Source organism: Peromyscus eremicus, chromosome 5 (assembly GCF_949786415.1).
Source record: "Peromyscus eremicus chromosome 5, PerEre_H2_v1, whole genome shotgun sequence".
In the NCBI taxonomy this organism is placed as follows: Eukaryota; Metazoa; Chordata; class Mammalia; order Rodentia; family Cricetidae; genus Peromyscus; species Peromyscus eremicus.
This window is the reverse complement of record NC_081420.1, coordinates 50,501,195-50,529,118: the sequence shown is the minus strand read 5'-3', so window position 1 is coordinate 50,529,118 and position 27,924 is coordinate 50,501,195. Positions and strand designations below refer to the sequence as shown.

The 27,924-nt window shown below is 40.7% G+C and overlaps 1 protein-coding gene across 4 annotated transcripts in view; it reads left to right on the top strand.

The window, feature by feature from the left end:
• Dip2c (disco interacting protein 2 homolog C) overlaps nucleotides 1-27,924 on the top strand; it is a 430,083-nt gene that overhangs the window by 390,632 nt on the left and 11,527 nt on the right. For all 4 annotated transcript variants that reach the window (XM_059263427.1, XM_059263426.1, XM_059263425.1 and 1 more), the window contains 5 exons: nucleotides 2,327-2,495; nucleotides 5,936-6,106; nucleotides 16,889-16,950; nucleotides 23,982-24,039; nucleotides 26,075-26,149. In XM_059263427.1, the coding sequence (XP_059119410.1) occupies nucleotides 2,327-2,495; nucleotides 5,936-6,106; nucleotides 16,889-16,950; nucleotides 23,982-24,039; nucleotides 26,075-26,149 (535 nt within the window). The remainder of the gene's footprint in view (nucleotides 1-2,326; nucleotides 2,496-5,935; nucleotides 6,107-16,888; nucleotides 16,951-23,981; nucleotides 24,040-26,074; nucleotides 26,150-27,924) is intronic.

Below are 27,924 nucleotides of genomic sequence, written 5' to 3'. Positions count from 1 at the left end.
GTCCTTTGGAAGAGCAACCATTGTTCCTAAATGTGAGCCATTTCTCCAGCCCCATGATAAGATTTTTTTTTTTAAAGCTTAAGACGTTTTATTCTTGAGACATGTTACAATGAAAGACAGTACAGTTCTATAATCTCAGCTACATGGGAGGCTGAGGCATTAAGACCACAATTAAAGGCCTGCCAAGGCTACAGAATGAGGTCAAAGGCAATTGCCTAGGGAACTTAGTGATGGTGTCTCAAAATATAAATAAATACATAAATAAATTCATTTATTTTACATATTGACCATAGTTTCCCCTCCTTCATCTCCTCCCATTCCTTCCCTGCCCCTCCCCCACCTCCCATCTACCCTCCCACCCACTTCTCCATGGCCATTCAGAAAGGGGCAGGCCTCCCAAGGGAGTCAACAACACAAGGCACATCACATTAGGTAGGACCAAGCTCCTCCCCCTGCATCAAGGCTGAGCAAGGCAACCCAGCATGGGGAATAGGTTTCCAAAAGCCAGCTCAAGGCCAGGGACAGGTCCTGATCCCATTGCTAGGAGCCCCACAAACAGACCAAGCTACACAATTATCACCTGCATGCCATGGACCTAGGTAGGTCTCATGCAGCCTCCCTAGCTGTTGGTCTAGAGTCCATGAGCTCCCACCAGCTCAGGTCAGCTGCCTCTGTGGGCTTCCTTATCATGACCTTGACCCCAACCCTGGCTTGTACAATCCCTCTTCCATCTCTTCACCAGGACTCTGGGAGCTCGGCCCAGGGCTTAACTGTGGGTCTCTGCATCTGCTTCCATCAGTTACTGAATGAAGGTTCTGATGACAATTAGGGTAGTCACCAATCTGATTACAGTAGATGGCCAGTTCAGGCACCCTCTCCACTACTGTTAGAAGTCTTAGCTGGGGTCATCTTTGTGGACTCCTAGGGGTTTCCCTGGCACTAGGTTTCTCCCTACCACAAATTGCCACCCCCATCAAGACACCTCTTTCATTACTCTCCCGCTCCATCCCACCCCTAACCCCCCCAACCTAATCCCTCATGTTCCCACCCACCCCCCAGTTTACCCAGAAGATCTATTCTATTTCCCAGGGAAATTGATGTGTCCTGTTTTGGGCCCTTCTTATTACCTAGCCTCTCTGGAGCTGTGGGTTGTATTCTGATTATCCTTTGCTTTACATCTAGTACCCACTTATGAGTGAGTACATACGATGTTTGCCTTTCTGGGCCTGGGTTACCTCACTCAGAATGATTTTTTTTCTAGTTCCATCCATTTGCCTTCAGATTTCTTGGTGTCCATGTTTTTTTACAGCTGAGTAATAATCCATTGTGTAAATGCACATGATAAGAATTTTTAAAAAGAGAAAAAAAATAGCCAGTTTAAATTAAAACATAATGATAATTTAAAGTCTGATTTTCCTTCTTTGTATGTACCTGATCTCATTCTCAAATTAGTAACTTCATTGAAAAGGCCATAGGAAAGATCAGTGTTTGCTATATTTCCATTTGACAAAAATAAGTGAAATTTGAAATGGAAAAAAAAGAGAGAGGATAATGTGTCCTTTTGTCGTGCTCCCTTTACAGTGCTTCTCTATATAAAGGGTCCTGTTCAAAATGAGTTTGTGGGCTCGTTGAGTTTACTTATATTTCTTGAGCCAGCTAGGCCCTCTTCCTTTTGGTTTTGAAATTTTTAAAATGAGATTAGCCACATTAAAGAAGAAATACCTTGTGCTAGGAAAATTACACACACACATGCACACACAAACACAGAGAGATTTTTTTGGTACAACATAACTGATGTGGGTTTCATCTATGAATTTTTATATACCTAAAATATCTCTTTAAATCTCAGAATACTTATCTTGGATCTTTTATTACTGTCAGTATTATTAACAAATCAAGTATTACTAATTCACAGTGATAAGCAAACATTAAGAATGGCAGTTTGAACAAATACTTTAATCTTTAAATCCACACCAATTACCTAATCAATTGATAGTGAATTAAAATATGTAATCTGTCATTTTCATAAGTATATTCTCAAGTACAAAGATAAAAAATAAGAATGACTGTACATGTCCTTCTGTGTGGTGGGTTGGACATATTAGAGTGCAGATTGAAACTGGGAAGATCAGGTGTCTGATTTCTTTTGATTGTGGTTTCTTCCTATGTGGTTTTCTTAATCTTTACATCTGACTTTTCTATTACATTTATCTTACATATGATGAAAATTTCTTGCTTAAAGTGGTCCTGTTTCTCAGGTGAATGTTACTTTCTCTTTCCCATCTGCCCTGGGTACCAGCCTTGATGGCCTGTTTTGTCTCTACAGTGTGTACTCGGGGCATCAGTCCATATTGATTCCACCCTCTGAACTGGAAACCAACCCTGCCTTGTGGCTTCTTGCTGTGAGTCAGTACAAAGTCCGGGATACCTTCTGTTCCTATTCAGTGATGGAGCTTTGCACCAAGGGGTTGGGCTCACAAACTGAGTCCCTCAAGGTAAGCAGCCCTGCAAGGGCCTCAGTGCTCACTAGCACTCAGGCCACTCTGGTCTTGAGAAAAGACACTCATACACTGGGTGAAGTCAGCTCCAAGAGCTGAATCTGATCTGCTTGCAGATTGATTTTGGGGAAAATGAGGCTTTAGCTTTTCCACACAAATAGCTTCCCACTGCCACAGATAATAATAAGCAGGACTGTAGTTTGTCCTAAATTCCTCCATCAGTGTTCAAGACAAGCTAAATTTTTCTCTGTTCCTATCTGATACTAATATTCAAGTAGAAAGTTTTAAGTTTACACATCCATCTTTAGTTTGTTGAAAGGCCTTTATTTGAAGGTCTGTGCTATAACAAAATTCATTTTGCAACTAAGTGAACAGTGTTTTGGTTTTAATTTTTTTTTTCTTTTTGATTTACACTAAGTGAGACTAGTGTTTCCCTCCATTTAAATTGAGGGCATTTAATAGACATATTTTCACGTTAAGTTGAATAATCATTAGTAAGAGGGAAAAAATAATACTAAGATCTATCTTGATAGTATTCCAATCTGCTGTTCTCTGTCTGTATGTGCAGTGTGTGTGTGTGTGTGTGTGTGTGTGTGTGTGTGTGTGTGTCTACAATTGTGCAGGTTACTAATGTTTGTGTGTGTACACATATAGTATGGAGTACCCAGGGTCCAGGGGCTCAGCTAAGTCCCGCATGGGATCTGAGGGAAAAAAATCTACATACACTATATTCTTATGTCTGTTAACTTTATTCCTCAAAGACAAAATTCTATCAATTCAGCAATAGCCCCACCAGGCATTCACAACAAGAACAACTCTAGACATACCAAGCTGTATATCCATCTACTTTATTTCTCTGGGATGAAATCCTCTCTCAATAACTACAGTTCCGTCCAGTTCCCCAGCTCATAGTCCTGCTAACGACTAATGTCTATGCTTTCAGCCTCACCTTCGTCCTCTGTACCCTCTTTCTCCAGTGCCCTCTTTCTCCATCTCTGCTACTCTCTACTCCTGGCACTCAGAAAACTGTACTTGAGATCTGCTTACCCTTTATGGAACCTCTGTCGTCTTCTCTCTCGCCATGCTGTTCTGTCTTTGTCTACAGAAAATGCCTGCCTTTTCACGTGGTTCCCTGCCTTCTCAGGAATGTTGTTTTACCTCTCACCTTGATATGTAAAAGCATCTTTTGTTCTCAGTCAAATGCTCTGGAGAACCACTAGGCCTCTTCAAGGCCAGGGGATGGTCTGAGCTTCATTAGCACAGGAAACAAAGCTAGGTGTCTCCCGTCAGCTTGTCTCCTAAACTCAGCAGGGCAGTTAGTAACTTAGTAGTTCAGCAGGTCTGGGGAGCTGAACTGTTTACCAATAGGTCTGGGCACACAAGGATTTCATAGCAGAAGACAGCTGAAATATTAAAGGCTGGGTAACACCAAATATTCATAATAAATGGCTTTGCCTTTTGACAGACCCTTGGCCGGTCAAAGTTCAGCTTTAATATACAGCTGAATCTCTATAATATATTCTTGCGGCCTGCAAGAATATTGTGAAGCAGAACATAGTACATTTATCTCCTCTGAATTTTTTTCCTATTCAGCCCAGTGCAATAAAACAAAATATGCAACTAAGATGTTTTGAAATTACATATTTGTATAGGAAAGAATTACAGATCATAATTATCTCTTAGATATATCCATATTGTATTACAAAGTAGTCTGGTGCATTTTCACTAGCTTTTTCTGTTGGCATGTACATAATAATAACTATCATAATTGAGTGATAACCAAGCACTTTACATTTCAGTTGATACTTGCCACAGCTCTGTGAAGCAGGATACATTACTGTCTTCCTTTTAAAAATGAGAAAATTAAATTCAGAGGAATTAAGCAACTTTTCTACCCACATTCCTACACTTGAAGAATTATAGAGATAAATTTTGAATTGCTAGTTGGAGTTGCTGTTGTGGCACAGCCTCTTGAACATTTACAAAATTATTAGTATCATCCATAGTTTAGTTGTTCCCATGCAAATCTATGCATGCAGTTATGGTTATACACCAGGTTTTAATGTCAAAGTGATCTTGAAGTTTGGAAGTGTAGCCCACTGGTGAAGCACATAAAACCCTTGTAGTTATCTCTGCTGGGGAATGCTTGAGGGACTAGTTTGGGTACTTCCTGTGTCAACAGCTTTGCTTTCACTCAAGCCAGCATTGCTCTCATTGTGCACCACTGCCTTCAGCTGAGGCCCCTCTGTGACTGATCTCATCTCCCTCAGCCCAGCCTGAGGCATGCTGGCTTTAGCCATCCAGTATTTATGTTCAGTTCATTGAATTCCTCCTCCTGTGCTTTTCATTATACAGTTCAGCTGTCTATATTTATTGTAGAACCTGAGAAATGATTAATGATGTGTTTACTATATAGAAATGGAAATGCACTTGATAATGAAAGTTGATCAATGACTTTTCAAGTCTCCAGCCCTGGTGGTGCAGGCCTTTAATCCCAGCACTCAGGAGGCAGAGGCAGGCAGATCTCTGTGAGTTCGAGGCCAACCTGGTCTACAGAGTGAGTTCCAGAACAGCCAGGACTACACAGTGAAACCCTGTCTCGACAAACCAATAAACAAACAAATAAATAAATATTCAAAAAAAGGATATAAATGGAGAACTGTCATTAGGAAATTGCCTAAGCACTTTAGTTTTGCCTTTCTGTTTAAACATATTTTTAAATGTGTTTGTATTTTAAATATTTATAAACGTTTTAAAATATATTTAAACATATTTCCCATCCCTTATGTGAGTTCTTTTTTTAAAAATGTGTGTGTGTGTGTGTGTGTGTGTGTGTGTGTGTGTGTGTGTGTATGTGTGTGTATGCACGTGCACTGTGTAAACATGCTACATGTTTCCTGGTACCTGTGGAGGCCATAAAGGAGTATTAGTCCCTAGGAGCTGGAGTTTCTGAAAGCTGTGAGCCCTGAGATGTAGGTGATGGAACTGAACTGGGGTCCTCTAGAAGAGCAGCAAGCACTCGTAACTACTGAGCCATCTTTCTAGTCCTATTGTACGTATATTCTTGTTAGGTCATTCCCAAAAGAATGCATATTAATGCTTGCTCTTCCTCAATGAGAGTGCTTGCCTCAACCATTTCCTTAAGATTCTTGCTATTGCTTCAAACATATTTTCAATAGCATCTTGATTAATTTTTAATGTCTATATGGTCTTGTCCTGTGTTTTGATTGTTTGTCTGTTCAACTGGTTGGTTGGTTGGTTTGGTTTTATTGCACTAACCTCCTAGAGTGGCTTACAGAATGCTGGGTACAGATGGAACTAGATTGAAGAACAATGTTGGATTTTCATCATTCCTGTGGCGTTGTGAGTGAAAGGATGTTTAGGTTACACAGCTACACATGTTGAAGGCTTATTTAGTGTCCCTGTCTTATTTCCAGGCACGAGGACTGGACTTGTCCCGGGTAAGAACATGTGTGGTTGTGGCAGAAGAGCGTCCCCGAATTGCCCTTACACAGTCTTTCTCAAAGCTCTTTAAGGACTTGGGCCTCCACCCACGGGCTGTTAGCACTTCCTTTGGCTGTAGAGTGAACCTGGCAATTTGCTTACAGGTAAGTTTCATTGAAACCAGTGAGTGCTGTGTCAGAAGAGTGAACCTCAATGATAGGTGTGCAGTGCAGACCTGTTGAGTGAATTTTCCCTGGCAAATGCTTACCTATGTTAGATGTAATTCTTTTCATCACACAGATATAATTGGTACACACCTGTTTCTTTTTCTGTTTTTAATTGGAGACTGCATTTATAGCCATTACTCACAGTATTTACTTTGTCCTATAATGTTTCAACTTTGACACAAGAGTAGCTCTTGGCCAAAATTGGGCTGTCAGACTTTTATTTCAAAAATTAGGTACAAGAAAATAATCTATGTCAGTGGTCTCAACCTTCCTAATTCTGTGACCCTTTAATACAGTTCCTCATGTTGTGATGACCCCCAACCAAAAAATTATTTCATTGATTCTTCATAACTGTAATTTTGCTACTTTTATGAATCATAATATAAGTATCTGATATGCAGAATATCTGATATGTGACCCTTATGAAAGGGCATCTGACCTCCCCTAAAAGAGTTGAGACCCACAGGTTGAGAATCACTGATCTATATGGATTCATGTTTAGGCAGTAATTTCTGGAGGGAAAATTTCATTATGTTGAGCAAGTGTGGGAAGTTGCTGCTGCCATAGCAACATAGAAATAAAAAGGCTGCATTTCTATGAAATACCTGGGAGAGAGAGGCAGCTCTCTAAAGGAAGCCTGGCAGTGACAATGGCAAAGGGAACTTAGGTGGTTTTCCTTTTTTTCATTAGTCCACTTCTTGTTTCCCTTCACTATTTCTTTCCTTTTTTGATACACTGTGAAGGCCCACAGAGGTTTCCTAGTGAGGTCTGAGCTTGCTTCACCCAGCAGGGCTGCATTAGAGGATTGCTTGACCATGTATTAGGTGATTGGAAGGGTCTACACTTGGCTGAGCTAGTAGGGAGGTAGGTCTTTGCTCCACCTCTTGGCATTCCTATAAATAGCCCTTTAGAAGAGACAGAAGGTGCCAGTGGATTATGATCCAGACCCTCCCAAGGCTATCCTCTGTTTCTATCTGTCTCTCTCCCCTCTATCCTTTTATCTAATATCTCTTATCCCTCTCTCCTCAAGAGTACCCTGTTGTAAAATGTGGGAGCTAGTCTCCCAGCTGAGCTCCCACAATACTCTGACCTGTAAAGGGATGAAGATGCAACATTAAGATCACTAAAAAAGAGCAGATGAGCACACTCTTTGAGTGCTTCCAGTCTGTGCCCAGCACTTAACAGTCCTGGATGGGGTACAAGGTGCTCCCTGAACATACAGCAAAAGCTGGACTCCTAGTAGTTACAGGAAAGCAAATGACTGCCATAACTTACCTATACCTCTTTCCCTACCTACTCACTGTCCCTGCCATTGATACCAAAGGTGGCTGTTGCAGTCTGTTACTGGGTGAAACTCAGAAAGCTCTTGGTCTGCTTCTTTCTTGTCCATTGTAGGTGCTTGGATTTAGCCACTATGTAAAGGGGCAAACACACACACACACACACACACACACACACACACACACACACACACACACAAGTCTCTGAAGAGATCAAAGCAGAAAGTAGCTACCAACAGCTTGTGAAAAATTTTTTGTGTAGGTGTTCCTTGTTTCTGTCTTTCTTCCTTTCAAATTGATTGTGTACTTTTAAAAAATGGAAATACTAAGTAGTAAATTGCACTTAAAAATCCAAAATCAATCTTCTCCTATTATTGGAAAGTCTTTTTTCTTAGATGAATTTATCTTTTTTTTAATGTTCAAGTTTTCATAATTTTCCTATACAAAAATATGATTACTATGAAGGGTGTGTATGTGTATACAATGGAATATACTTTAGCCATAAAGACTAAAGAAATTATATTATTTGCAGGACATGCATGAAACTGAAGATCATTTTATTAAAATTAAACTAACCAGTTTCACAAAGACAAATATTAAGTATTTCCTCTCATAGGTAGAATCTAGTTTTGATTTTTCCCTACAAAAAGGAGCATGAAAATAGAATGAGTCACATTTGGAGGAGAGAGATAGAAGGAAGGAAGGTGATCAAGAGGGAGTGAAAGAGGTGAATACGATCAAAATATATTGTATACATGTGTGAAAATGTCAGTAATCCCATTATTCTGTTCAGATATCTAGCAATGAAAATGTACAGTTATTGGATATAAGAAGAGGAACTTAGTCTCAAGAAGGAGTACTTAGGTCATATTTTTTAACCAATTAGCTGATGTTCTCCAGAAAAGAATAAAATCCAATTTTGTTTAGAAACAAAATCAATTATTTTCCTATTACCATGTATTGGTTATCAAAAATGGCTAGCCATGCTTTGTACTATAAGTGGGAGGCACAAAAATCCACCTCTTGCAGGAACATGTAGCAGTAGCACAATAGGTCACTTCCACCTCCTGTTTGTGATGGCATATTACTTGAGCAGAACAACCATGAGAAAGGGTATTGGTGAGGGCAGGCTCTTAACCACAGTGATGCTCACAAATGAGGGGAGGGAAAGCTGAGAAGGGATTACCCGTTAGCATTAATTACTGCAACAGAAGGCAAAGCTCTGTGGCTCTTTATTTTACAAAACTGAAAATTCGCAGATAAAGGCATGCAGTGAACATATTTATTAACTCCGTTGTCTTTCATTTATATCTGTCCAGCTAGATGTACAGTGTTTTAAGATGGCTTATAGAGAATGAAGGTAGCGTGTAGATCTTTGCCCTGAAGTGCCTGGCATATGAGCCCCCACAGGACTTCTTCCATAAGCAATAAATAATCGCTGAAGAGAGGAAAGTCTTCAGCTAAGCTGCCTGCCAAGTTATGTAGGGAGTTCTGGAAATGTTGCACTCATAAGTCATCACCCATGCTGGAGTGGGCTTTCTGGTGATGCAGCTGCCTAAGTCATCCATTCTCCTATAAGTGACTCCTCACCTGTGTCCCTTTAAGTAAGTCCAATAAACTCATTGATTCAGTAAGCTAAACCTGGAATCATTGAGCATTTGTTTGTGTCCTCTTTGGTATAAATAGACATTTGTTCATGTCTCCACAGGAGAAGTTACAGAATGTAGAGTTAACATCTTAACTCCAAAGCTTAAATGAGTGTGTGTGTGTGTGTGTGTGTGTGTGTGTGTGTGTGTGTGTATACATATACATATATATATATACACACACACATAGTTACTGGTTTCCATACACACACACACACACACACACACACACACACACACACACACAGAGAGAGTTACTGGTTTCCCTAAATACATCACTTACTTGAAATGATTCTTTGCAATGAAACATTGTGTAAGATCCAGGCAATGGGAGAAATCCTTGCTTCCTATGCACCTGGCACCTAATGGTTGCTTTTCTGGTAAATGTGTTGTAACAATGTTGAGTAAATGAAGTGTTGGCTTCATAATGGGAGATAGTAGTGTATTTTTACTTTCTTTAAAAAAAACTCATAAGTATGGGTACTAACTTGAACTTTATTATAACCAGTAGGAGTTATGGCCCTATTTGGGGGTCTTGGAAAAATCTTCAAGCATTTTTTGTACTGTTTCATTTTTTCCCCAAGCTTTCATTTTAATTTTTACCTAGTTTTTCCTTTTCTAACTGTAACTACTAAGTTAGAAATATCAAAATGTCTGATAGTAGAAATTAACTAAAGTAAATGATACACAAAGGAAAATAGGCTTGCAGCCTATTTTCAAAGACTATTTGGGTCAGATTTTACTAGCGAAGTAACTTTTGTAGGGCTGGGGAGGTAGCTCCTAGGTAGAGTGGCCTGCATAGCATGTACAAATCCTTGGGCTTTGTACCCTGTATGTAACCAAACATGGTGGTGCACGCCTGTAATATTAGCTCTTGAAAAGTCATCAGAAGACGGTCAGGATCATCCCTGGCCAGTAGTGTGTTGAGACCAGCTTGGGATGTAATTATAATTTTAAAACATTTTCTTATTAAAAAAAAAAACTTTTTTGTATTTTTGAAAAGTAACTACAGATGTACCATTTCTAACATCACTTCCCAGAAGGCTGTGGGGTGGGGGCAGCAGCTCAAAAGCTCTCATACGTTTACACCTCTGTACCTCAGAAAAAGGTGGTCCATCTATGCTCTTGGCTACTGCCCAAGGTAAAATTTACCAGAAACCAACCAATGATAAAGTTCTTGCCCTCAGTGTATATTTCATACTGTCAGTGAGGTGAACAGCCAACACATAGATCTTTTTATTTTCTTTCCAGAAAGTGTGAGTATCCTTTGTTGGTGAGGAGGATAAGAGGATAAAGAATGACTTGGGCACAGGCAGGTACTTTAGGGTAGGTGAGCAAGAAGTCTTTGGACCGATGCCAGTTTGCAGCATACACCATATTCACAAAAATGATGGAGCTGTGAAAAAAATCTAGGTAAAAGCAGAGGAGTAGAGGGCAATGTAAAAGTTCTGGGGAAGGCCTGTTCACTGGAGACATTCATGTTTTGTTATTTTTTTTTTGTTATTTTTTTATAAAATTAAAAATTGTCTGACAAAGCTGTTGAACAAACAAAGCCCATGAAATACATAGCTTGGAGGGCAGAAATCTTTATCTTTACTCCCCATGGTATTTTCTCTAGAACAAGACACAGTGTGAAATAAGGTGTGAGGAAGATCAATGTGCAAAATGAAACATAAAAAGCTAAGATATTCTTGAGGTTTTCCCACCTTCTGCCTAAATGGTTAAAGATGGTGAAAATTAAGGCTTCTCTTTGGAGGACCAGAATCACCAGTGTACACATTAGTATACTAGTGGGAATATGTGCTGTCAGTTGACAGTTATTTCTGACATGTGGTTTTCTCCATAGCTCTGATCATCATCCTTCTATCCCTTCAGTGGGGCACTGAGATTCTGGATAATCAGCTAGTTAAAATGAGGAGATTTGTTCTCTCCAAGATGGTAGTTAAACAGATCCTTGTTCAGACTAGAAAGGGAGCCTCATCCATGTGCATCTGGGCTTTAAAAATCTGTTCTGCCTTGGTAGTGGTAGCACACGCCTTTAATCCCAGCACTCGGGAGGCAGAAGCAGGTAGATCTCTGTAAGTTCAAGGCTAGCCTGAGCTACAGAGTGAGTTCCAGGAAAGGCACAAAGCTACACAGAGAAACCCTTTCTTGGGGGCGGGGGGGGGGGGAGCCTATTCCTTGGGAATAGTGTTTTGTAAAATTAATGGTGTCACTTTTAGGGGATTTCCTGGCCTTTTAGGCTTCTGTGCGCTTTATAGATTTGGATTTTTTTTTTTTTTTAACTACAGAACCAAAAGGCCTGAACAGTGACTTGAATACTCAAAGATTAAATCATGCTTTTTTTTTCTCTCTCTACTACCAAACAGACACTAATGAATACCATTTAAAATGTATCTTGAGGGGGCTGGAGAGATGACTCAGTTTTAAAATGCTTACCTTGCAAGGACCTGAGTTCAAATCCTAGAACTCTTATAATACCAACATCAAGGAGGTAAAACACAGGAGATCTTCAGACCTCACTGGCCAGCCAGCCTAGACTAATTGGCAAATTCCAAGCCAGTGAAAGACCCTGTCTCTAAGGAAAGTGGACAGACAGTACCTGAGGAACAATACTTGAGGTTGTCCTGTGGCCTCCACAGGCACATCTATAATTGTATATGACATACACAAATATATTAGATAGCATGTCATTTTCCAGTTTAAAAGGGAGCCAGAGAAATGACGAGGTGGTCTTAGTTCAGTCTCTAGAAACCATGTGGTGGAAGGAGAGAACTCCCATAGATTGTCCTCTGACCTTTACATATGCACCATGGTACATGTGTTCAACATTCTCCTGCCCATACTGTACACAAATAAATGAATGTAATTTTAAAAATTAAACTTTAGAAGGAATAAATTAGGGATTTGTTTTTATTTTACAAACATCTTCACCCAGCTGTTTTCACTACCCAGCTGTTTTCACTACCCTTACATATCTCTTTGCCTGTGGTCAGTTTTATGTTGAACAACCTTCTTTTCTATGGAGTTTGTCCATGCCTTTGCTTGCTGACAGTTTTATCTTCAATGTTCCTGCCTAGAATGGGCTGTCCACTATCTGCATGGCAGAGGCTGTGCCCCCTTCCTGGTCCCTTCTAAGGCCTTTCAGACTCCATAGGTACAAAGACCTTCATTCCTCTGCCTTTTCTTGCTCCATACTTTCTGTCCTGTCTTATGTAAGCAGCTGCGCTGGGGAACAGCTTTGCTAATGACCCTCTTTAGGGCTCAACACACTCTCACATACACTGATTTTGTCGCTTCTGAGTATGAATAAGTTTCAGAAAAAAAAAAATTGGAGTCCTTTAGTCATCAACCCTATGCATTTCAACAGAAATTATAGTGTATCGGTTCAATGAATACTTGCTTGGTGGGAGGTTAGTGTCCCATGTAAAAAGCATATAGCATTTCTGAGTTTTCCCCAAAATGAACTCATAGTGTGAATCTACATCAAGTGAAATGTCCTTACAAGTGAAAATGGACATTCAAGCTTTGCTCTGTAAGAACACACAGAGACAGACAGACAGAATGTGGAGTGTTATTAACATGCTGGACCCTTTTATCAGGACAGCTTCTAGTTAGATCCTCCCATACTCATGAAGGATAAAGTTTAGTCATTGGTTTTTATAATAAGAGAAAAGCCTAGAGAGATAAGTGGACTTTGCTAATTGACAGAGCTATGAAGTAAAAACAAAGAAATCTATAAGAATGAGCCATTTATCATTTTTAGGAATGTATTTCTCAGAATCTTGAGCTATAAAAATGATGTAATTTTGATTTATTGAATTTATGATGAACGTAGATATTGGGAAAAAATCTAAGTATGACTTTAATTAGCTTTAACATCAGTTTCTTTTTACTTTCTTTCTCTCTATCTCTCTCTCTTTTTTTTTTTTTTTTCTTTTTTTGAGACAAGTATGAAGTTCTGGCTTTCCTGGAGCTCACTGTGTAAACCAGGTTGTGCTCAAACTCACAGAGATCCACCTTCCTCTGCCTCTTTTTTTTTTTGGTTTTTCAAGACAGGGTTTCTCTGTGTAGCTTTACGCCTTTCCTGGATCTCGCTCTGTAGACCAGGCTGGCCTCGAACTCACAGAGATCCACCTGCCTCTGCCTCCCAAGTGCTGGGATTAAAGGCGTGCGCCACCACCACCCGGCCTCCTCTGCCTCTTAAATGCTGGGATTATAGGCATGGGCCACTATTCCCAACTTAACATCAGTTTCTATAGTACCATTAAATAGTGTCATTGTTTATTAACCTATGCTAGAACAATTTCTCATAGCCTTGATGGCTATTTAAAGCAGAAAAACTCTCTACATTAGCTATGTAACAGAAAAATTAGCATCCTCTTTTCATTAAAGGAAGAGAAGGAAAAATAATGCCTTCCATCTCCCAAAGGAGACCTCAGTTGTTTTTTCATTAAGGAAAAGAAAAAAACTTAAGTGTGAATGCTGACATTTTTATTACGTAGAATAAAATGAGTGATTTGTCTGAGAGGAAAGCTTGTCTATAAATAACCTTGTGGAATTAAATCAATAGTAATAGTTCTAGTAAACCTTAAATCTTGAAACTCCCACTAAGAAAGAGAAATACCGTCATCACGATGATAGAAATAAGAGTCCTTGATCATTAAAGAGAACAAAGTGGAATGCTCAAAGGGCAGTATAACTCTCTCAGCATAAAACAAATAGCTATAATAACAGTTTAATTAATTTGTACTTTCAAGCCACTTGTTTTCCTCTGCCATGTTCTTAGATAAGAGAAGTTAAAAATGAAGTGTTGTCAGAGATTTTTACATGCTCTGGGGAGTTAGTAGTCACTGTCAGCTACAACTTTCCTATCATCTTCTGCTCTATGTTGTCTTTGATAATTAAGACTCCGATCCGAGATTACAGAACCTGTGTTCTCCATCACTTGACTTGTTCTTTGTTACAGTCAAGAAAAGTTCCTGGGTTTCAGACTATGCTTTGAACCAAGAAACCAGAACCTAAACTTGTCATTTAAGTTCAGTGGGACCAGCAAAGCTGCACCACTCTCCAGCCTGAGTGATTTCACATTGCTTACCGGCCTTTTAAAAGGAAGAGCCCTCGTTGGGCATGTTTATCTACAGAATCAGAGTGAGGAGGTTAGGCTTGGTGTTGGTATGGCCTTTTCAGAAGACTCAGCTCAAGGCAAAAACAGATAATGTGTGAACAAATGGACCATGTTCCAGTAAAACATTTCAAAACCAAGCAAGATGGTCTTTGGCTGGTCCTTGTGAATCTCATTCCATTTACCAACTTGGCAGCTAATGGCACAGCCTGGCAGATTATAGTCCAGTGAAACTGTATTTTCACTATCTTTTGCCTAGACCAAACCGAATAATCCACTTTTCCTGCCCCACCCCGACTCTCCCTAGAAATTTGGACCCTTTTTTGTTTTTGTTTTTGTTTTTGTTTTGAGACAGGGTCTCATGTAGCCCAGGCTGACTCTATGTGTAAAGAGGAAGGAGCAAGTATACAGTGTAAGAGCCTGGTACTTGATACCTTCATACTTCAAATGCACCTCTGATGCTCTCCTTTTAGTAATCTTATTAATAGGGTGGGATACCATAACTATAAATATAAAGACTTCTCTTCACTGTCATAATGAGAAACTTAAAATTATTAAGGAGCTGAAAAGGTGGCTGAAAGGTTAAGAGCACTTACTGCTCTTGAAGGAAACCTGAGTTTGGTTCCCAGCACCTATGTCCTCCATTAGTGTCTACATTCACAGGCACAGACACATGCACACACATAATTTAAAATAGAATACATTTTAAAAACAGTTTCAAGTCAATAGATTAAACCAGTGAAATATATACTTTGAAGGGAACCATTCAGATATATGCTTGCAAATGCCATTGGAAAGAGAAGACTCAAAACACCATAAAGTCACTGTTGAGGGATGCTATCTACTTTACTGATAAAGATAATGCCACAATTAACATGCCATGGCCTGTCCTCTACTTCTCTTTTGTGCTCTGTGGATATGTTGACATCTTTTCAGTTTTTTTTTTTCACCTTTAACAGTATAGTATGGTTAATTTTAATGGTTTCCATATTTGACATTGTTTTGATCTTGTTATTACTTTGTTCCTTGCTTTCTGCATTCTCTTCCCCAACCCCATCCCTCCCTTTTCTTCATCCCATTCTTAATTGTTGCGTTTTCTGTATGTCTCTCCTATGTGTGTCCTTTGTGTTTCCTGTCTATTGGCCTGTTGTCTTTTCCTTTTTTCTTGTCCCCACCCTCCTGCTGCTTGTAGCCCCACAGGCTGTGGACACTGGTTGAGCAGGTAGGGGACTTTTCTGTTCATCACACCAATGCATACCCACCTCCTTACCTCCTACCTTTCTAGCTTCCAACATCAGGACAGGCTGGAAGTGCAGTGCAGAAATTGACAGGTGTTTTGTAGACCTGTGGCTGAGGTACCACCTAGAGTAGATGGTGCATCATCATGAATTTAATCATTGGTTCCCTTACTGATTGGCTCTACTTCCATTTCCCACCACTGTCCACTTTTCAGGACATGTTTTGAGTTTCACATTGTTCACTACATTGAACAATGTTTCACTATCTGCAACTCCAGTGAATAATTACAAGGTAAAAAGAACATTATTTTTAGGTCACTGTCACTGTGAGCATCTAAATCTTACTTGCATGTGTAAGTTTTGCTTTTTCCTGTTCTCAGTGATGGGACCCCAATGACCACTGTCACTGAGAGTTAGAACAAAAAAGTAGTGATTTGTTTTGTTTTTAGGCAGAGTCTCACTATATAACCCTAGCTTGCCTGGAACTTAAAAGTACCCACCTGCTTCTGCCCCTGCTTCCTGAGCACTGGGATTAAAGGCATGCACCACCATGCCCAGCAAAGCTGTTATTATTTTATTCTTATATTTAAACATACTTTTGGTGAAAAATTGAGGTTCTTTCTTAAAGAAATATAGTATAGTTTAAGTAAATTCTGAAGGGCTTAACTTCTCCCACCCCTTTCACAGATCTGTTGTGGTTGCCATATTTTTTGAACCTCAGTATTGTCTTGCCTTATCACTAAATGTAAACTGTTATACCATTTCAATAATAAAGACCTTCCTGAGCAGAGGCCATTGGTCAGAAGTCAGTCCAGTCTATTTTTAGAAGATATTTATTATGCTGAGATGAGATTTCTGGACTGCTATGTTAAATGAAGACAGCTCAGAGTACTTACTGCTCAGCTGGCTTGAAGAAACTTAGAACCTCCCTGACTTATGTCACAGACAAAAATAACCTGAGGCTTGAGGCACAAGCAGGACTAAAAGGAACAAAATAATTATCTCTTGTATCTTCCTCCTCAATCTGTCAGCTCCTGTCACACTTCTGCTTCAGTATCTTAAGGTCTAAAAATAGCCTTCTGTATGCATGTTGTGAAAATTTCTGAGCAAGACACTTCATATGACAATCCATTTCTGCAGCCAAACATTTTCTAGTAAAGGAGGTTATATCCCTCCCTTATTATACATGCATGGATGGGGTCAAGCTTTGTGAAGGGCCAGTGTGATCTTAAAATGTTCCTTTGAGAATTTAGAAGCTCAAACCAGATGTTAAAGGCTACTTGGAGAGGTGTAAGTTTAGCATCGTTGGTCTTTTGGGTTGTTCATTCAGTTTAAGGTTTTACTGAACAAATGCTTACCAGTTAGTAGAAAGTATAGACACAGCTTCTTTCCCTGCAAACAGGTTAACTATACTGTGTTGTTGTTTGCAGGGGACATCAGGACCTGACCCTACCACTGTCTATGTTGACATGAGAGCCCTGAGACATGACAGGTATGAGTTCTGTCCTCTCTCTCCTTTTCTCCCTTCCTCCATTATTGGTGGCCTAGCACATGTGTGTCCAAGTTAAAAAAAAAAAAAGTGAAAGGAGTCATGTTTCCTTGTTCAAAGTATCATTACACGGATAAAATGTATGACAGAACAAGTTGGCTTAAACTTTACAGATAAAAACTTGGTTGTATAAGACCAGTGGTATGACTAGAAGTGTCTAACATACCTTGCTAATTAGAAGCCATGGCCATCTTAGTCAGGTTCTATTTTGCATGCCAATATATGTCAACATTTCTACATGAGAATGTGTGTGTGTCTCCATGTGTGCGAGTACACACACACACATATACACGCCATATATAGGTGTTTCTATGCAAAGTAGATGTGAACCTACCTTTTCTGCCAAGCTGCTGAATAAGATTTTAAAATGGAGCTATTGGTGTGTGTCATTTGTGTGTTTTGTGTAAAGTTTATCTCAGGAAGAGAGGGCAGGGGGCTGCACAAGAAGCCCTGCCTCAACTAGAAGATCCTATTGAGATGGCCAAGAGAGAAGAAAAAAAAAGTTGTTATTATTTTACATCTGTGACCCCCATTGATATGATTTGTGTTCTGCTTGGTGGCCATGGAAATGCCCCAGCATAGATTGATGTATTTCTCAGTTGATTAGGTTTTACATGAATGTGTTGCTATACACCAGATAGTATGCTGTTTACCCTGTGTTTTCTAGAAGTTCACGCATCTATCCACACTATAATACATGGAAAAACAGACCAAGAGTGGTTGTGTGGTTAGAGGTAAGAGATGGAAAGCAGCACTCATCCCTGCCTGACAGAATAGGCAGCTGAAACTCTTCAGAGACAGGAACCAGTATCTCTGCAAACTGAGAAGGGGTCCAGATTTGGTGGCCAGGTGGAGCATACAACACCCAGGAGACCAGGGTAGTCACCACTCCCTACTCCCACAAGGCTGTGTGCATCCTTAGCTAATGTTGGGCCATATCTGGAACCATTTTTGATTGGTGCAATTTGCCATCAAAAGTGATATGCTGTTGTGTAGTTGATAGAGTCAGGGACACTGCCCACACACTGCAGTGCATGAAACAAATGCTGAATATCAGCAGCACCAAACAGACGCCAACAGCACTCTTGTTGATGGCCTGCCTAACTGCATAGTGCTATGTGAGATTCTCACAAATCACAGATGATTAGAGGCTGTGTCATTAAAACCCCTTACATGATGGCTGGGGACCAATGAATATGTCTTTCTCCTCAGCACTCCCCCCCACACACACACAGAATCAGGTTCTGGATGGTCAGGGTTCAATCTGGAGCACTTTCAAAACTCAGAACCGGCATTAGAACAACTGAATAACTTGTTCCCGGGTCAGAGGCATGAAGGTCTCCAAGTGATGTCTTCTGCATCTGTTTTTTTGTTTTTTTATTTTTTTTGTTTTTTGTTTTTTCGAGACAGGGTTTCTCTGTGTAGCTTTGCGCCTTTCCTGGAACTCACTTGGTAGACCAGGCTGGCCTCGAACTCACAGAGATCCGCCTGGCTCTGCCTCCCGAGTGCTGGGATTAAAGGCGTGCGCCACCACCGCCCGGCTGTCTTCTGCATCTGAAAACAAATCCACTTAAATATAAACCTTACTTGGAAAATGTCTTGTTTGTACAGCTTGCACAAAGAGTGTCTGTGTTAGTGACAGTTTAAAAGTTCTGCCTTTGGCCTGGCCCCCCAAATACAGGAAGAGCAGGCTTCTTAGTGCAGTCTGGTTGGATGTCCTCTTGTGTTGTGAGTACCTAGGCTATCAGGGAAAGCCTCAAGTTTGGATTTTGGAGTTTTCTTTTGTCAAAAGAACAGAATGTCTCAAGAACTATCTTTATCTATTAATCTCTTTAACCCTCCATTTGTCTTCATTATGACAAATTTCCTTACTGAGAAGGGCAGGGTGTGGAGACAGTGCTATAAAATGAGGGATTAAGGGTCTGCATGGTATATAGTGATGAAGTAATCCATGTTCAACATCAGATCAGCACTGTACTGCTGGAAAGAGCCAGAGGCCTGTGTCAAAGATGAGCCCTTTGTGATCAACTAATTCTGTTATCTTGACCAAGGCCTTCTGAGTGACACTTTTGTCCTAATTTCAGGTCAGTAATAATAGTCTTCCCTTCTAGGGTACTTTGATCATTAACCACAGCTCCTCCTGCATGGGATACCTTAGACTAAGGGGCTATGTTTGAGCAGTATCCAGGCCTCATATCAGCATGGTGGACTATGCCCAGGGACCTTCTTGGAGCTTGGGTATGATACAGTGCAGTTTTCCTGAAATGACTTCTGAGTTCTCTTCTATATCAGAGAAAAACTGAGGACTATTCCTTAGCCACCAGAGTATCTCCTGGTATCTTACTCCTCTACCTTCTTCACTCAGTCTGCCTCAGGCCTTTTCAGTCTGCTTTTTATGGTAGATGTACCTGCTCTTCTTTCTCTATCCCAGAAACTCTTCCCCATCCTGGGGCTGAGAGATGATTCCTTCCCTCCATGACTCTGCAACTCACTCCTTAAATTTGTACTGTGGGGTTTGTGTGTGTATCTGTGTGTACATGTGTGTGTTTGTATAGGTACTCAGGCACACAAGAGCTCATATGTGAATGCACACATAGCAGGCCAGAGAATGGCCTGGGGTGCCATTACTCAGGTTATGTCCACCTTTGTTTGTTTGTTTGTTTAGTTGGTTGATTGGTTTTGGCTACAGGACCACTCACTGAACTAACTGCATTTGCTCTACTGGCTGGCCAGTGAGTTCCCAGGAATCCCCCTGCCTCCACCTCCTCGGCATTGGAATTATTATAATTGCATATTAACATGACCAGTGTTTTTAACATGCGTTCTGGGGATAAAACTTGGGTTTATTGAATGAGTTATCTCCTCAGACCTATCCTCCACTATATTTTTTAATAGATAGACATTTACAATGTTTCTGCTTGTTTGGTCTTTTGTCTAAGTCTGTCCTGCCCACTTCACTCCATCTGCTTAGGCCCTTTTTCCATGGCCTACTGCATAAAATCTCAGTATCATCTTCATCCTTCCTTCACTTGTCAATTGAGGTCCACCTTCCTGACATCCAGACACACTGACAGCCTCATCTGCATCCTCTGGGATACCCCATGGTTGGTGTTCTCCCAGGGTTTTTTCTCTGATAGCCTTTTGAGAAGTTGAGTCTGTCATTCTCAGTTCAAACACAGTCTCCTCCACATTGAAGCCACCTCCTTCTAGAAGGAAATAATGCCCAGGTTTTACATCTTCAGCATTGCTTTTGACCTTGATTGACATATTTTAAATATACTTTGTGTTGCATCTCCTGTGACATAGGGGCTCCAGGATTGGACAGGTCTGAGTCCAGATCTTCTTCCTGTTTATGGCCCTGGAACAGGGTATTAGCTCTGGGGTCTCAATTTCCCTATGTTTAGGATGGACACAGGAAAATGAGTCTTTGCAGGTACCTGCAATAGCTAGGGGGAAAAAAGGAAAACAACTTTGAGGTTCTTAGGGTAGGTTGAGACATGCTGGGAGCCTTGGGCAGAGAGAGGGTAGAGATTCTAGTGGTGAGATAAGTCTTCCCTATAGAAGCCTAGTGTCTCCATCCACAGCACACAGATGTGCTATCCTCAGAGAAAACACAAGGCCAAAGCTGGAAAGCAGTGAGATAGGAGAGCTGTTAAAAAATGTTATACTTTCATTCTTCTGGTGTTCCTATGAAAGTAGGCTAGTGGTTTTCTCATTACAGCTATGTGAGGATCTGTCATAAGGATTAATTACTTTACCTATTGATTTAATGGGACATTCACTTGGGAGTGTCAAGACACCTGCCCAATTACCACTTAATTAGCCTGGGAAAGCTTAGTTTGCCAGTATGCTGTGCACTATGAGAGAAAGAAGGAGAGAGGATGGGTAGGTGCAAGCTAGCTCAGAGATTGAGATCAAGATCTCAGTAGGTCCATCCTGTGGAAACAAGTGATTAAATAGAGTCATTAACCATTTCAGCCTGGTTTTATGCCTCTGTGCTTAATACTCATTTTATTCTTGTAGCCCCAGTATTAGGGATTTGGCAATCTGCATTTGTAGCCAGGTTGCCATAGAGAACATTTCTGCCTCACATTAGGAGGATACATATTCCTCCAGTTTCCAGAATAAATTTAATTCCCACATATACAGGGAAAGTATTCAGGGGCTATTTTAAAGTTACTAATTTTTAAATAAATTATTTACTGTGTATTTATTTAAAATGAATTCATAGTTCCTTGATCTCTTTCAGTTTGATCTTTTCTTAAGCACATGAATTATTACATCTTTAAGAAAGAAAAATATTTCTCCAACATTTTAAGAAACAATTTTAATGGGTTGTCAGATCCTAACCCAGTATGGTATAAAGGTCTAGAGTGGAGATTTGTTTGTTTCCATCAGGGGTTGTAAACTGAAGTAATGATTAAAGGGTGTGGTTAGAACACTGTGAATTCTAGAGCTGGGCATGTAGTTCAGTTAGTAGAGCACTTGCTTAGTTTAGTGTGTAAGAAACTCTGTGTGCCATCCTTAGCACTGTATAAACTGGAGGTAGTGGCACATGCAGTAATCCCAGCACTGGGGAGGAAGAGGTGGGCAGACCAGAAAATCAGCTACATACCAAGTTTGAGATCAGCCTGGGCTCCATGAGAACCATCTTGGGAGGAAGGCAGGAAGGAATGAAATCCAAGCATGGATTCTAGACTAATCACTACCCAATAAATAGGTGGATATCAAGATTCCTAAGAACAGTGGACAGTGAAAAGGGTATCCCAGTGGGCTTATGATTGGTCGGCAGTAGAATAGGAGAAGCAAGGGTAAAATCAAAGGCAATGTTTGTTTGAACAGGAGCCTTTTTCTAGCTTGGTCCCTGGTGTGTATTGTGTGAGTGGCATCAGTTCTGCATATGTATATGTGTGGTGTGGTGTGGGCATGCTGTATACATGCACATAAGCTCATGTATGCTCAAGAGTATTGTGTGTCGAATATGTAAGAGCATTTGGATAGTATGTTATTAAAATGAGCTACATATGAAAATGCTTATGATTGTAAAGAAGGTATTACAAGCAAACGAGGACTTTCATGTGTGTAAGGTGTGTGTGTGTGTGTGTGTGTGTGTGTGTGTGTGTGTGTTGTTGGTATATTGCTAGTATTGTGTGTGTTACATGCACACAGGTGTTCTGTGTATGTGTGTGTACATGCTAACATGAATTTGTACTTCTGTGGTTTATGTGCCAGTGTTCCTGCATACTTTTCCAAGTACATCCAGAATTCTCTGGGAAGATTTGGGGTCTGCTTTACTACTCTTTATTAGTGTGGAGGAATGGGAGCCTTGTGTATCCTATGTCTTGGAGGGATGTGCTGATAAAGCACAGAAAGGGAAGACCTCCTGTGATCTGATGTTGCCCTGGCCTCATATCTGCTCCTAGCTCTTTCTTTTTCCAAGTGCAGGCCCACCTTGTGAAGTATTTGCAAACACTCTTTGGTTTTGTGAATAAAAATTGTCAAAAAGTCAGACATGATGACACACGTTTATATTACCATCTCTGAGAAGGCAGAGACAGTAGATCTCTGGAGCTTTCTGGCCAAATAGCCTAGCCTACTTAGCAAGCTCCAGGCCAATGAAATTCTGTGACAAAAAGAAAAAAAAAAAGTAGTAGAAGGTATTGACCTCTGACCTCCATTCCCCTCCCTCCACCTACACACACACACACACACACACACACACACACACGTATATTCATACATACACACATAAAATTGTCTTGTGGCTAAGTGAAGAGCATCTAGTCCTTGATTAACTGGTAAGAAAGGAAAATGAACAGTGAAGATCACAGAGCCTGAAAGTCAGAACCCTGGGAAGTACAATGAGCTACTCTGGTCATGGTCAGCCAAGGTCTTCTCAGCAGTTCTCCATACAAAGTTACTATTAACTATGCTTTAGACTAAAATCTTTCCCTTCTGGAGAGGGTTTTCACTATTTCTTTAGTTAGGCACTCTTAGTTTAGCAGGCCACCTGTGGCTACTGAGCCCATAGGTGTAGTTGTTTGTTTTTACTCTTTTACACTTTGGTCTTTGGGAGGCCTGCCACCCAGCTCCCAGTAAATACATGGAGGCTTACTCTTTCTTATAAATGCCCAGCCTTGGCTTGGCTTGTTTCTAGCCAGCTTTTCTTAAATTATCCCTTCTGTCTTTTGCCTCTGGGCTTTTACCTTTCTCTATTTCTGTACCCCTTTCTTTACTTCTTACTCCATGGCTTGCTGTGTAGCTGGGTGCTGGCCCCTTGAGTAGTCCTCCTCCTCTTCCTTTTGCTCCTCTTTCTTCCCTTTTTCTTCTTCTATTTATTCTCTCTGCCTGCCAGCCCCACCTGCCTTGCTATTGGCCATTCAGCTCTTTATTAGACCAATCAGGTGTTTTAGACAGGCAAAGTAACACAACTTCACAGAGTTAAACAAATGCAATGTAAAAGAATTCAGCACATCTTTGTATCACTAACCAAATGTTCCACAGCATAAACAAACGTAACACATCTTTAACTACTATTCTACAACACATAGGCACTGCCTTTCTCAGCATGTTGTCTATACCCAAGCAGAGCTGTACTAACTATAGGCTGAAAGTTCACGGCCTGGGCACATGACTTGTTTAAGAATGCCATTTGATGCTCATCCTTCCCCTTGAAGTGCAGAGGCACTTTGAGTGCAGAGGCATCTTTCCAGTTGTTTTGCAAATGGGACAAATTTGACTCCATCTCATTTCTCTGTGGTCATTACAGATGTGTTCTTGCCATTTGTCCTTGCCGGGGCATTGTTGACTCTACTATCAGTAGCCCTTTCTGGAACATCTACCTTTCCCATGAGATAATACTAACTATTAACTTACCTTGATAGCTTGCCAAACCCAAGCCATATAGTAAAGATAGCCAAAGACAATGGTGTGGTCCAAAAAGCCCACTGAGTGATATGTATTTTCACTTACAGAGTCCGCTTGGTAGAAAGGGGATCTCCTCACAGCTTACCTCTGATGGAATCTGGAAAAGTAAGTATTAAAAGTGTTAAAGTCCTATCCCAGTATAAAGGTGAGTAAGGATGAATGGACTTTAAAGTGTCAAGGAATATGTTCTCAGAGACCCTATATTACCTCGGGAACGAAAGCTTTCTTGAAGATAATGTTTCAGGATGGTTTGGCTATGTATACAAAAAAAAAAAGTCCATAATAGTATTTGAACATTGTTTATTTTTTAAATGACAAACCTATGCTGCATTTGAGTCACTAGATGCCTGAGTGCTACCTCTCTCTCTATGGCCTCTGTCCTAAGGGTGTCCCTAGGTTCTAATATGGGTGTTCCAGTTCAGTTATTTGTCCCATGTTCCCAGTCCCAGTCTCAACTCTCAGGAGGAGAAAAGACTTTCAGAACATTGAGAAGATTTCATACTGTCTTATACTTAAATACCAGTGGTTACTGTTTAGTCACCTGCTCATACATAATAGAAGCAAAGGTTATTAAGTATTCTTATTATCCTAGTGGTCTAGTTAAAAATCAGGGTATCATACTAAAAAGAAGTCTGTGAATGATGGTTCTCAGTGGTCAACTATTAGTTTAGTTTCTGTCACATTGTTAGTCTTCAAAGAACTAAATATATGTTTAAACTTACATGAACTTTTTTTCTTTTTTGCCCTAAATAGCAATCCTTTCTCCATTTGACATAGTTCTGTTGTTGTTTATTTTATTCATGGATGTGTATGTGGTATGCATGCCCATGTTCACACACACATGCAGAGGCCAGAGCAGGATGTTGGATGCCTTCCTCTGTCACTCACTCTCTGCCATGTTGCCTTCAGAAGGGTCTTCACTGAAGTAGAAGTTCATCATGTCTTTGACTAGATTGATTAACCAGAGAGTTCTTGGGATCCACCTGTCTATAATCCCCAATGCTGACATTACAGGCATGCACAGCCATGCATAGCTTTTTGTATGGATGCTGGGGATTTAAACTCATGCCTTCATGCTTGCAAGGCAAGTGACACACTTCTAAAAGCAGCTTATGTTGCTGTAGGCCTTTTAGAATATGTATGTCCATTTCTTCAAGTACTATCCCTTCATGAAGTGGTTATCAGGGTAGGAAGGTAGTAACCACCATCCCAACATAATTTGAGGGACTGTTAGGTACAGATACCAGGGTCATCACCCTTCAGGTACAGCCTGACTGCTCTAAGTTGTCATGAGTTTCTACCACAGAGTGTCTTGCTTCAACTTGACTATAGAATGTTAAGTTTTCTGAACCAAGGCAGGCCATATTTGAGATTCTAGAGTAGACTTTGGAGCCCTTTGCTATGTGATACAGTAGAGTGTTGCTAAGTTCAATTGAGAGGAAGGACTTAGTGTCAGTGTCTATAATAAAAGTTGTTCACCTATAGGAATGGGTCCCCCGGGGGCTCAAGATACAGATATAGTGGAGAGGAGTAAATAGCAGGATAGATGTTCCAGTCAGAACCTACCAGGCTGGGCTAGGAGTTGACCCAGACTTTTACTTCTACCCATTACAAAAACATCCTTATTGATTCATTTACCAAGGATCATTTGGGAACTGGTTACTTTTAGACCACGCATATCCCTGCAAATTCACCTCTGCAACTCTTCAAGTTCTGGTTGACTCTGGTCTGTCTCCTTCCTTAATCCCTACTATATACCAGGCTGTTAAATCAAAGTGTGCAAATTCCTATCTTGCACAGCAGACCATGTGAAATTTTGCATCATTTATCATGGATTTTGCTTCAGAATTCCTTTGTAAAGGTCAGATCTGGGCATTTATCAGCTTTGAGATATCATTGACAATCAGGTTTCATATTTTAAAGTCCCTCTGCCCCAGACTGTAGAATCATAGAGCATTGGCAGCAAGAACATCCTTTCGTAATGGCACACACTTTAACTTCATGCCACAGTGCTCTCTAAATGGTCTTTGGAAAGGAAATGGCCCCCTTGGCATTGAGGCTAGTTTGCCATGGGAGAGTGTGATACCTGCCTGCCTTTTTAGCCGCAATCAGAAATTGTCTCCTCTCTTATCTCAAACAGATACTTCCTGGGGTCCGGATTATTATTGCCAATCCAGAAACTAAAGGCCCACTGGGAGACTCCCACCTTGGAGAGGTGAGTCATGGAAAGTCTTCTGGGAGATGTTTTCCTCCCAGATCAGACCTCTGATCCTGTTTTTGCTTTGACACCTCCTGTCATCCACAGCTCATGCTGCTCACATGAAGCAAGTCATGGTGGCCAGGAAGGAGCTGGAGATGTGCTTTACAGCTTCAGTCATCCCTGCAAAGCTCAGTATTATAGAGTGGCATTCCCCTAAAGACATAGAAGACATGTCATCAGAGAATTCCAAAAGCACAGCAAATCTGACTTCTGTAGACTGACTCTGTAGAGTGTTCTCATGAGCCTTCTCTGTTTCTAAGAACTCCTTCATCAGAAAATTATTGAAACCTTCAGAGTGAACAGATCTACACTTAGCATGATGGCCACAAAACTCAAAGCCCACAAAATAGCAAAGTGGTAGTTAGATATGTGTTTTTGATCAGAGAGCAGACAATGGTACTTTATACCACTTGTGATGAAATCCCACTCACTGATTCCCTGTCATTTGGTCCCCCCAGGCTGTTGGTAAGGTATGACTGGAGAGAAGTATCTCATCATGCTTCCTAGCCTCTAAATTTTTCTCCATTGACATCAGCTGGGCCTTGATGCTACTCATTTGTTGAGGTCAAGTGTCACACCTTGTCCTTTCTCTTATTCTCTCCACTGATAAAATTTCTCTGAGAAAGTAGAGAGCATGAGGAAATGACAAAGCCCAAGTCTCAGACTATGTATAGAGCCATGTTACCTTTTCCTCCAGTTATCCTGTTTATGCCTTGGCTGCCCAGCTGAAAATGTCTTTGTGTGATCATACCTGCATCCTCTACCCTACATGTCACCAGCATCTGGACAGTATCAGCCCACCCAGGAACACTTTCCCACAGAGTGTGTGGGTAGACACATGATCAAGTCCTGACCATTTCTACCTGCTCTCCATATTCCTTTCTTGTCTGGCTACTTTGTGACCCTGAGTTTGAATCTTGTGATCATGTAAAATGATCTGTACTAGGTTAATCAAGTGCTGCATTCAGAGTTCTGCCCCCTCCCAAGGCAACCAGGACTGGCGATGCCAGAAAGTTGATTTTTTTTCATCTTTACTCCAGCTTGATTGAATCATAATTGGCAAATAAAGTGCATAAGTCAAATTGTACACACAATATTTGTGATGCAGTAGTGGTTGTATGCATTGTAAAATGACTTACATTCAAAGTAATTGGTACACCTGTCACCTCATAAAATTACCTTTTCCTGTGTGTGGTGAGAATATTTAAGTTCTGCTGCCAATTTTCAAACTGAAAAAGCATAGTCTCTGTGTTGTACAATGGCTTCCAGAAGACCTTCATCATCTAAATGGAGGCTATTACCCTTCAGCCAACATTTCCCCATCCCTGTCCACCCTTAGGCACCAGTGAAAGCTGTTTGCCTCTGCTTTCTATGAACAACCTTTCAGAGTCCACATATAGGTGAAATTAGGCAGTATATGTCTTGCTCTGACTTCTCCTACTCGTGTTGTTAGAAATGGCACGCTTCCATTTTCCCTTTTTAAGACTGAATTAGGGGTTGGGAATTTAGCTCAGTGGAATAGCGTTTGCCTAGCAAGCGCAAGGCCCTGGGTTCTGTCCTCAGCTCCAAAAAAAAACCAAACAAAAAAACAACAGTAAAGTGGCCAGGCAGCTGGTGGTGCATTCCTTGCCGGGCGGTGGTGGCGCACGCCTTTAATCCAAGCACTGGGAGGCAGAGCCAGGCGGATATCTGAGAGTTCAAGGCCAGCCTGGGCTACAGAGAGAGTTCCA